At 32.5% G+C, this 12349-nt stretch overlaps 1 protein-coding gene across 1 annotated transcript in view; it reads right to left on the minus strand.

The window, feature by feature from the left end:
• Positions 1–201: 201 nt before the first annotated feature.
• Positions 202–12349, minus strand: part of LOC119668760 (glutamate receptor 1-like) — a gene marked incomplete at its 3' end in the record, with an annotated part of 58117 nt that continues 45969 nt past the window's right edge. Inside the window, 5 exon segments of the mRNA XM_038078372.1 lie at positions 202–617; positions 1746–1842; positions 9453–9620; positions 9807–9901; positions 10032–10374. Coding sequence (XP_037934300.1) covers positions 202–617; positions 1746–1842; positions 9453–9620; positions 9807–9901; positions 10032–10374 — 1119 coding nt within the window.

Raw genomic sequence — 12349 nt, forward strand, 5'->3', positions numbered from 1 at the left:
AAAGCTGCAAAAGTCAAATTGAAAAGAAAAAACCCGCAGTTATAAATTTTAAGAAACGCAAACTTCATTTTTTGCAGTGTTATTTCCTCCTCTTTTTTTTTATTATTTTTTTTTTTTGGTTTGACATTTTCGAATCTTGCAATTGACAAAACTGAAAACTAGGAACCAATGAAAACGGAAGAAAAAAAACTATGATTTTACCTTGAAGAATTCCCAGGTGGAGCCGTGCAGCAATGTGCCGTACTGCACCTCAGTCTGCATGGCCAAATCCTCCGGTGAATTGATTGGTGTCACCATGCGTTCGACAGTGAGAAATGCAGCCAAGTTAGCTGTGTACGATGAAATTAAAATGAGTGTAAAGAACCACCAAACAGCGCCCACAATCCGACCAGAGACAGATCTTGGTGAAATGTCACAACCTTGCTGCATAAATGCGGCAAGGGAGAACCAAAACGAATTCAAAATGCTAAATTCATTGACGGCGGCTGCAGCAGCAGTTGGCACACTAGTAGAGTTAGTCGACACACCAGCACCTGTCATGGGTGCTGGCACGGGCACGCCACCAATGATGCCGGGCGGTTGTTGATTGGAAAGCTGATCGTGATGTGAATGTGAATCTGTGGAAAAGTAGAGAAAAAAAACGAAAAAAACGAAAAAAGGAAAAAAGGAAAAAAACAATGGAAGAAATATTACTGATTGTAAGCTAAGTTATCACAGCATTACGAGTATAAAAGCGTTTATAGCAAGGATGTAGTAAGGACAGGACGTAAGGATGTAGCAAGGATATATAGGCGTTCTGCAAAACGTGCTGACAATTTTTCCAGTCATTATTTTTTCTTTGCAGCTTTTGTGTAGAACATGAAAATGACATTCATATCAGCAGGCACGTATGTTTATGCGGATATGAATGTGGTGCGGCAGCATTTTAATTCCTTTGCAGGCATTTTTCCATATTTCTGGTGTTCCATGCTGCCTTTTTTTGGTTTTGGTTCCTGACTCTTGGTGCTACTAAAATATTATTAAATGCTGCCTTTGACTTGTGCTGTGTTTCTGGCATTATATCAGGCCATGCGTGGCATACGAAATTTGTTTGTTACACGCCGAAATTAAATTAAACGCCTGTACGTAGGAGCGTGATTACAGCTTGTTCGCAGCACTCGGTTCCACAGATTTGCCCGCCGCTAATGAAGGCGCAATGCTTCAAGCGGAACACAATTGAGCATAGAATTTTAATGAACAAAATCTGTTGGTACGTACGCGTGTGCCTACGCGTGAGGCCTCTTAGGAGAATTGTGAGCTACTAATCAGAATTACAATAAAATTAACAAATTTTAAAATCCTTTGAGTGCAAATGTTTGCACTAATTTCTGTTTCTGTTTCTGTTTAAAATTGCTCAGCTTGTTTATGTAGCAAATATTTACTCAGCTCCGCTGTTCTTAATAAAAGGTTTGACGCATTAAAGGAATAGCGCATATTTTCAGTAGCAACTTTATTTTATGTTCCATTAGAAACTATGTTCGATATTAAACTAATAATTTCCGCCAGCATCGCCGCTCCGGCAAGTAGCGGGAATAACTTTTGAATTGCAAAAATCGCAAAATTGCAAAAATTGCAAAAACTTTTCAAATAAGCTCATGAAAGTTAACGTATTTGTTTTAGTTGCCTTCTTGCCTTTCTGCCTTGCTCAGCACTACTGCGTCTAGGACTAAGACTAATACAGGACCATTAGAATAAGTGGCACTCACCCGTCTGATACTGCACAATGCGCCATTCGTAGGGCGAGAAGCGGGACACAAGGAATAGCACGATACTCACGCCGATGTAACTAAAGATGACGCTCACCTGGAAGAAAATCAACATAAAAATTCTAAATGAAAATGGCAAAGAAATTGAGAAAATGTAAGAAATTTTTATGTTCAAGTTTCACTGGAACGATTTTCATAGTTGCGCTTAATGAAAGCAGTAAAATATAAGAAAATGTAGGGGTACGGGAACGAGTGAGGAAGAAAAAGTGAAGATAGAATAATTTTTAAAGAAATATTTTAGAAACATTTTTATCCTCTTCATGTTTTTTTTTTTCGAAATATTGTAATACATGTTAAAGCGAAGTATGTAAAATCTTAAATCTTTAAAAGATTTTCCAATCTTTTCAATCTACTGTAGATAAATATTTTTAAGTGATATATAATACGGTAAGATAAAAGCATTATTTTTGAGTTTCATAGATACTTGCTTATTTTTGTAGTAACAGATTCAATTTTCAGACTTTCACAATGACGTAGTACAAAGTTTTTTACTAATTATGTTGAAGCTATTTGAGCCAGTGCACTTGAGCATTTTTACTCTTTATTAACTGCGAGGTATCTTCAAAACCCCTCTTTACGCCTTGACTGGATTATTATTTATCACTTCATCGGACTAATCAATAATTGACCTCAGATCTGCATACCTCCCCGAGGCGTCTGTAACCTACGCGGTGTTGGTAAGTCTGTCAGTGTTTGTAAATAATTTCAGGGCTCTATCCTTTATGTATTTTTTGATCGGATCAATCTTGGGGTCCCTTAGGATGTCATTCGATCTAATGTACCATGGTACCTTGAAAAGTCTTCTCAGAGCCTGGCTTTGTGCAATTCATGTAGAAGTGAATAACGAATTATTTGGTTACATATCAGGTTCCTGTTCTTAGCGTTGAGATTTTCATTTTTGAATAGTGGTTGGAGGTCATGAAGAATTTTGCCACAGCTAATTCTTTTCAGTCAAAGTTTTTAATAATATTTATATTAAATTTGAGTTTAAAGTCAGTTATGATGGTAATGACTATTTTACTTAATACGAACTATTGAATTTTTTAGTGGAGAGGTTTCGAACAGTAGTGAATTGCAACAACAGAAACTTTTATTTATTTTTAATCAATTAAATTTCGAGCATTGCCATCATTAGTGGTCTTAGAATTACTTCTTTCTTCATATAAATGAGTTCTCATACAGATACAAAACTCTGTGTTAAGGCTATCTAATCTTTAGTAAAGCCAAAGCTTATATCTTCATTTGATATTATTATTATATTATTTATTTTGAATTTTTTAATATTAAAATTTTTATTATTAGTTTTTTTTCAGAAATTTCTGTAAATAAAGGTAGATGTATCGATCTTGTTTTCTGGGACCAGTTATTAATATTATTAGTCAGCACTTTTGCTTATTCTTTGTACTCTTTTCATGGTTTTTGGTGCTTCTGGCTAGCATTTTTATTTATTTTTGATGCTAATTTTTCCGTTTTTATTGCTGTTCTTTTACTGTTGTCTTTAAAAATTTGTTTGTACTTATCTTACTAGTTTTTAACATATTTACATATTTTTTGGTGGTTTTGTTTAATTTTTAGTGCTGTTAGCGAGTTGTTTTTCATATTTTTTGATGGTCTTTTTTTTAAATTATTCTTATTCATCTTATCTTGCTGATTTTGGCTCTTTTTCTCATTTTTATTGCGGTTTTTAAAAAATTATTTTCGATTGTCTCAAGTTGCTCTTTTTGGTGCTATTAGCTAGCACTTTTCGTTTTTCATGCGGTTCTTTTGAAAATTATTCTTCTTTGTCTTTTTCAAACATGTTTGGTGTTTAGCTAGAACTAAGCGTATTTGTTGTGTTAAATGTGTGGAATTGTTTTTGTATTATTTATTTATTATTGTGTATATTTTTGGTGTTGTTATCCAGCATATTTATTAATTTTTAGTGTATTTTTTGTGATATTGTTTCTGGGAGTTTAGTATTTCTATTGTTGTTAACTGTAATTATCGCTCGTTTCTGATGTTGTTATTTGATAAACTCGTTTAAATGACCTAAGTTGAGAATTGAGAGTTTGTTTATAAGGAGGAAAGAAGTTTGTTTTGTGATTGATATGATGAATTACTATTATTATGTTATGTTAATTGGTAATATGTAATTTGTAAAATATACTTTTGCTACTGTTGTTTATGGTTTTAAGGGTTTTTTTTGGACAAAAAATAGTTGTTTATTGTTGATTTTTAAACGGAGGTTGGATTTATGTTAAAAATTATAAGAAATTTTGGAGAAAGTACTTATAATAGTAAGCTTTAGAGGTATATTGTAGAATAACCGTGCGGATAAGTATATGACTTAAGTTATTTGAATGAAATACTTTTGTTATATTAAGTTATTTTTTAATAATTTTTTTTAACAGAATATTCTATGACTTCTTTAACTTGGTGTATATTGAAAATGAACTTTAAATCAAAACGTCAAGAATTTATGGTACGTTTTAAGATATATTACGTATATAGCACCTAATTCATTATTGCTCTTTGATTATATTGACTAACGAATTATCACTTTTGCATTAAGATTTGTTTTGAAAATTGAGGTTATTAATTTTTTGAAGAAAATAAGGTTATCTTAGGTTCTGTCGGCCATCGTAAGGGTCCACTTAGGCCTATTAAATCATTATATCTCCGTAAAGAAGACTTAGAAACTACCTCAAACAATCTGCACACAAAAATAATTTAAAAGTAGAAAGAATGTTTAATCGACTTCAAAGATAATTTATTTAGCTGTGCAATATATATATAAATATATTCATTCGCTTTTGTTTGTGAAAGTATCTAACGCTGTTCAGATTTCTAAAAATATTTTAATTATTTTTGTTATAAAAATTGTTCCAATTAAATTTTGATTTGGAAAATCATTATTTGGAATTTTATAAATTTTTGCAATTACATCACTTGGCGACTGAAACTTCTAACAAAATTTTCTACAAAGCTTAGGAAACACAGATAGACAGAAGACGGACAGACAGACAGACAGGCTGACAGGATAATAAAGTGACAGACATATGTGAAAAAGACACACTGAAAAGCGGCGACAGAGCAAATAATGTTGTAGAAACGTTAAATATCAGAATTTACACGACACACAATCAAGCGCAGGAGTAACAGCAAAAAGGTGTATACAGGCAGATGGCATGGCAAGCAATGTCAAACCGGTGGCCCTCGAAGCATTTGCCAGCCGCACCAACGAACAATGCCAGCTGGAGAGCAGTTCGCATTGCGGAAGACAGCCCCGAGCCTTACAGGGTTGCGCAACTCTGCAATGCTGTAGACTGTGTAGCTCTGTGTGTAGCTCTGTGTGTGTGTATGTGGCTCTTTATGGTTATTTGTGTATTTGTGTGCAGATTTATGCTGATCTATGTGTAAGCGCCTAAGAAGTAACAGCCACAGCAGAAATACCAGCTACAGCAATAATAACTGTCGTTCCCGTGAAAAATATACTGCTGGAGCGACTTTTGTGTGCGGCAAGTTTAACGGGAAGCTACAGGATACCTTTTGTGAAGACTTACAGACACCATTGTTAGCATAGAAATGAACGTCTCGCTATTAGATGCGTGGGATGGGGGTGATGTGTATAGGGTTTACTATGCGTATCTTGATAACAGCACAGAAAGGTGTATTTAAATGCGTTCTATATACAAACATTTGCCTTAACAAACAAACTAACAAACACAGCTATCGAAAATAATGAAAGTAACAATTTGACGGCTTTGGAAAGGTAACCAGCGTACGCGGCTTTGTTTAGATATACATGTGAGCTTTGACACAAACCAACAAAAAAATAAAGCAAAAATAATAGAAACTTCATTCGTTACAATATGAATGTATCTATGTACTATAAGTATCTGAAGAAGAGAAAAAAAAAGTTCGTTTAATTTTTGATATATCGCTTATATACATGGATATATATATACACTCGCAAGGCATTTAATTTGCTTTCTGTCACTTTTTCTTTTCTTTTTTTTTTTTTTTGATAAAATTCATACTTTATTAGCTTTGTTAACTTGAGGCGCGTAACTGATTTAGGCCTGTGTTGGCACCTCCTAGCAGTACGTAGTACGGTTAAATTCCAGATGATTTTTTCTATATAATTTGTTGCAGAGTTTTTAATGCCACTATTCAAATTAGTCTAATAAGAAAATCACGGCATGTGCGTTACAGTTCACGGCAGCAATTTCGAGGCGCTGCCGTTAATCATACGCCATGGTGGGCAAATTGTGTCTTCTGTAGTGCCTTCAGTAGGGCTTTCTGTGCTCACTTCAGTCCCTCCCTATGTGTCCCTATGTGTGTGACTGTGTGACTGTGTCATGTCGTATTGTTGTGTAAATACGTGTGAATACTCCTTTTGTGTTGTTGGCAGCCTAAAATCTAATTTGCATTTAAAATTTGTTCACATGTCAAATTACGTATTAAGCATTTTCCATTTTATTAGCTTCAATTTGCTAAGGTTTTCCAGGCACAATTTTCTTTTCTTGTAAATTTTAATAAGATTTTAATTTTTTTCTCCCATTTCGTCGTAATACAATTTGTTTTATCATCTTTTTGCGCTCTGTCAATTCGTTTTTTGTAATTTGTGTATTTAGTTTTTCTTTCATTTACTTTTGGGACCCCGAAATGATGGCGCGGAGGAGTGAGAGATAAGGGATGAATGTATCATTCGTTTCAGGCAACTTTCAAATACTTTAAATATTTATTCTTGTAATTACTTGTGTGAGTTATAATTACTGAAAAAATTTATATGCGTGCATATCTGAGGAGCAAAAGTTAAAGCTTCTTATTGGTAAATATTTGGAAATACGAAGAATGATATTTTGCACTCATTAACTGTTTTAATACTTTTCTTTAACTGATGGAATGAAGAAATGAAGAAAAACCACAGCTTATAGTTTTCAATATTTCATTATTCAAATACTTTTAACTGTAATTTTTCATAAAAAATTCATTTTAAATTTGGAAATATTTCATTTATCGTGAATTTTATACAAAAAGAGTTTTCTGTTTCGATGGCAGATTTAATTTTAATTGGCTTAATATTCCCAGAAATTTTAATGAAGCCAAATTTTGTTCATAAATACAATCAATTCCTTTTTAAATTGTGTGAAAGTATCTGTGTTTCTGTTGTTAACAAAATATTTGTCAAAAATAAATAGCTATTCGTTCCTTTATTGGTTAATTTATACAAAAAAAAGTGTAAATGTATGGAAGTATTATAGAAATATACTTCACATAGTTTTATTTTGAACAGTCAAAGCTAGAGTGAGACCTAGAATACGCTAGAGTTCGCATATTAACAAGTTGTTGTACAATTTATTCATATTGACCTCTTACTATTGGCGAAATCTTTACAATAAATCCTCATAACATACTTGATGTCCGTAGGCTCTTTAATACTTTCAATGAAAGTAATTTCTTCTGCTCCTCTCAGTTTCCTGTCGACTGTCTTAGTGTCGAAAATACTCATGCGTTCTTCATTCCCATAACTATTCTTCTGCTCAAATGGAAGAAATCCGTCTTTTTGAGCGTAGCGTCCTCTGTGATTGCAACAATTACAAGCTAAGCTAGACGGCAAGCATTTTCCAAGCAATTTGAGCTTTACAAAAAAGCTCAAATTACTCGCATCGACAAGTACCTCTTTATGCTCTCTCTGGTGGTTTCTCACCCGTTTGCATAACGTCTCGTATTCTAGCACAGTTTCCTCTAAACTTGTACTAGCGAAGCGCCTCAAGTCTTCACAATATCTAATTGTTTATTTCGATGAGAGACAATTATCAGTCCCTTTTATAACCATGTTACTTTTACGGAATTCAACTGTCAAACTTTACAACAGAAACTATTTTGGCTTTGTTTCCCGGTTTTAGTGATGTGAATTGGCCTCCATTAAACGATTTGACACCATCGGGCTTTTGTTTAAATGTTGAGAATTATCTAATGATAATTCTTGACGTACTCTAACAAAAAAGGCTTAACGGAAGCAAATTGTTTATTCTTGGTGACTAATCCACATCAACAAAAACTAAAATTATGTTTTCGAAAACAAAGCAAAAATTCAATAACTCCTGTCGCTTTGAAATGGAATAAAAGTCAAGTTATGGACAAGCTTCAGCACAAAAAATCCACTAAGGTCGCAGTGCTCCATTTTGTTGGGAGCTTGTATCCTTTTTTTTTATTTCTCTGAAAGCTGAAGCTTTCGAAAGTTATATACTGACGAAAATTCGGATCCCGCAGGAATCTACCACTGTTGAGAATAAAAGGTATAAAGAATAAGGTTAAATATTACAATGAAATAATAATTTGACTGAAATCTAGACAACAAATATGTAGCACTATAGTTCTGTTGAGCTAAACAATCTAATGACTTTAATGGATTATTTGTTGTCTTTTTGTTGTGAATTAAAGTTTTGAGAAGAGATTTGATTGTATGATCAGCCAAATGATTCGATTACTGAAATATAAAAACTTTGTTCTTGCTATTCATTACTGTATTAAAGCTTTCTTTATAGAAATCTCTTTCTTCGTCATCATTGACTGTGAAATAATAATTTAATATAAAAATTTTTATATTTTTAAAGTAGGAAAGATGAATACAGTACATTTATATAAACTTATTTTTTTCTTTTATAAGTTTTGCAATATTACACACCTATTTGGAAAGATGAATACAGTACATTTATATAAACTTGTTTTTTTCTTTTATAAGTTTTGCAATATTACACACCTATTTGAAATTATGCATATATATTCCAAATATTTTGTTAGCCGCAATTTGAACTTATCTCCACCTTTATTATATGAAAATATCAAATATCAAATTTCAGTGTTTCCATTCGAAAACAACTTGGCTTATTAATCCTTAAAGCATAGTACAATATTTACTTTTGTAATTTCATCTCCAACGTGTTAGCGGATATTAAACTTCATTTTCTTGAAAAACCTTTTAAAAGAATTCTTAAAATTCTATCAGTTGCGTTTCTCATTTTAAAGTTATGAAAACTTTTATGGTGCACTTTGCACTGAAATACTTTTAGAAAGAAGTTTTTTTCTGTTTCATCTGCGTTCCTCAAAATTTTTTATACAAAACGAGAGTCAGCGAACTTCCCCACCTCCCGACTCCCGACTCCCGCTATAGTTTAATATCACAACAAATTTTCTGCTTACTTTATTAAACTTTATAAGCTGCTCTCTAAAACTAAATAAACCAAAATAAAGTTGACAAAAACTTGTGAAAATAAAACAAGCAAAAAATTAAAAAACTTTTCTCATTTGTATGCAGCGTAATTTCTGCTACTTTGAGATACTTTCGAAAGAAAAGTAAAACAGAAAAATGAAAAGCAAAAATGTATATATAAATAAAAATTAAGTAAATAAAACTTTAAAGAAACACAAAACACAAGTAACTTCAAAAGATACTTTAGATACCAGAGCTCCATTGCTGGCTATTACATGCAGTGCCCAAAGTACGCTTCACTGAGCTCAATCGAAGCGAAAGTGTAAATACTGCAGTCAGCGCACATACCACACACCACATAGCACATAGCACATACCATATAGCACATAGCACATAGTACATCACCAATTGTATAAGTTTCTTCATAGGTCGGCACTTTTTGTACTCACCCAAATTTCCTGTGATAATGGATTCATGAAACTGAACACGCCTGGCGTTTGCTTCACTGGTTTCTTAATCATTATCGAAATGCCCAGCGACATGAAAGGTTTGCTGAAATCAATGACACGTTCCCGTTCGGCGGTAATCGTCATGGCGGCAATTGCAATATCAGCTTCCTGCAGCGACCACGTCAAGACGTTAAAAATATCATAAAAAAGAGGAGAAGAATAAACGCCATGAATTGTTAAAAATACTACAGACCAAGCACAGAAGAAAAAAAAAACAACAAGTTTATTCGAAACAAAAGCTTGCAATTTCGAAATAAAAATGTGCAAACAATTGTAATAAATTTTTTAACTTACCCTGCGTACCAGCTCGCCCACCATTCCGTCCCAGCCGCCGCGAACATTTGGATTTTCAGCGCCGTAACTGCGATCTTTAACGAGACGTATTTCGTCTGTTTCGGGAAAAAAGTGAAAAAGTTGAGAGTTGGAAAAAGGAATATAAAAAGCGGTAAAGTGGAAACGGAAATAACAATAAAGTATGTTAATTCACTTCTCTTGTATTTTGCACTTGTGCACACTTACAATTTATGCCCAATTTTTTTGCCAGCAAATCCGCCAAATCTTTACAGTAACCCTCAAAGCGGTCATTACCCTCCAATTGTTCACCAAGTGCAGGACGCTTTTCCATAATGTAAGGCTCCTCCAGCATTGTTGTCACAATGTATGTGCGATTCTTTTCAATTTCGGCGTGCGGACGTAGGCGCACATACTTTGCCGAAAGTGGTTGTAGCCCACCTTCGTCACTCCATTCGGCAACCTTTACCATGGCGCTATTAACAGTCATTTCGACAACGTGCAACGTGTAGTTCACACGTCGTCCATCGTCGTTGAACTTGATGTCACCAGTGAGACCTTCGATTTCAACCTAATTGTATAGTGAATGTACAGAATAAGAAAGGAGAAATTTTATATTCTGATGTGACATGTGTTCCGCATATATTAAGATCGACCTAATGTAACTGGTGACTGCATATAGGAAGAAATAAAGGGTTTAAATGGAAATGTGTGAAATAATTTAAATGGAAGAAAGGAAATGATATACTTAATTAAGCTAAATGCATTACCCATTAAAAATACACACATATATCTCATAATTAACTTATCATATAATTTGACTTTTTAAGGTTGTTGAAAAAAATTGATAATGATATTGAAGATATATAAGTATATTTAATGGATTACTGTGCAGTTATTGGACTATTACTTTTTGAAACATTTAAGATACTGCATTTAAAAGAAACTATAATATACAGTATGTATGATTGATATATGTATATATATTAGCCTAATAGCTTATTGATTTAATAATATGAAAAAAATATGGTTATATGCATATCAGTCAGAAAAGTAGATTCTACCTAAGATATTATAGTTAAAAATATTACTTGTTCAACTATTTGCTTTTGACGAGCTTCAGTATAGTTTTTATAACCTTCAGTCAATATTAAATTAAATAAAATACTTTATCTTTTTTAATTTTAAAGACCGTTAAAGTTGTTTACTTATAAAAATATTTTAATCAATTTTGTAAACCCTTTTCATTTTAGCATAGAATAAAACTAATTCAAATAAATATTACTAATTTTTATATTTATTTCAATTTTACTGTATTTTACTGATTCCTCAAAAAATTACATGTTTTTATCGAACAGTAATGAAATAACAACAAAATTTTTTATTATTTTCAATTAACTGAATTTTTGAGTGACCATCAGTTGTTTCGAGTTTTTTCAAAAGTATTGAGGCACAAGAGGTCTAAAGATTTGTATAATGTACCTTGTTAAAAAGTTAGAAACTTCTATTGGACTTATACCAAACTATACTAGACTTAGATAAATAATTCTAAAGCAGTACTTAGTTATAAATACATTCTACATCAACCCTAACTTAATATCATTCTAATGTTTATCTAAAATTTTTAGCTTATGATTTCTTTTTAATAGAGCAAGTGAAATTGAAACAGCAAATTAACAAAAATTTAAGTTCGAACATATAAGTCAAGTACGGCTTTGGGTGAATTGGCTAGTGAGCACTGACTCTGAACTTAAAACTTGACAGGGCACGAGTTCAACCCTTGTCATTTTCAGTCTCAAAAAATCATTCACAAATATAAGAAATAATTTCAAGACCATTGATGATTGGTATTGGGCAAGATTCGAAACAACTGTATGACATGCTTCAATTCAATAAAAAATTCAATTAAATAAAAAAATAAAAATTTGTGGTTTGATTCACTACTGTTTAAAATCTAACTAAGAAATATATGGTATACTTTGAGAACAGCATTTGTTATTAACGTCTATGGCTATTCCATTTCTATACCCTGCAGATCTAAATTTTATTAAAGTCTAAAAAAATTTATTTTGTGTGCTTTTGAACCTGTAGTTCTGAAGTAGTTCCGACTTCGTATGTGAATTTTCATATATCATTATATTTTCATATTTTTAATGAGCTACGAACATACGGTTATTACTGCTCTACTATTATTAATATTCTTTGAAAAGGGGTGGTGTACTGCGACCTAAAAGATCTATTGTGCCTCTTAGTTGGATTGGAGTCAGATTTCTTTAACGAAAGACAGTATAGAGCCTATCTTTTCTAGTCTTGAACCCTTATGATATATGAAATACCCTCCTAGGTGTTTCGTCCGCTTGTTCATCTGTACCGGGTATTCCCCAAGCCCGGCCCGGTCTAATAAGTAGTCTTAACATCTGTGGTGATTTTTAGCCACTTATAATAATGGCTAAAGAAAAGTTATTTATGGTACTTTCTAACATTTATTCGTAATTAGAAGTAGTTATTTTTTGTGATTTGTGATTTTATGATTATTTTAATATATT

The sequence above is a fragment of the Teleopsis dalmanni genome, chromosome 1 (assembly GCF_002237135.1).
Source record: "Teleopsis dalmanni isolate 2A chromosome 1, ASM223713v2, whole genome shotgun sequence".
NCBI lineage: Eukaryota > Metazoa > Arthropoda > Insecta > Diptera > Diopsidae > Teleopsis > Teleopsis dalmanni.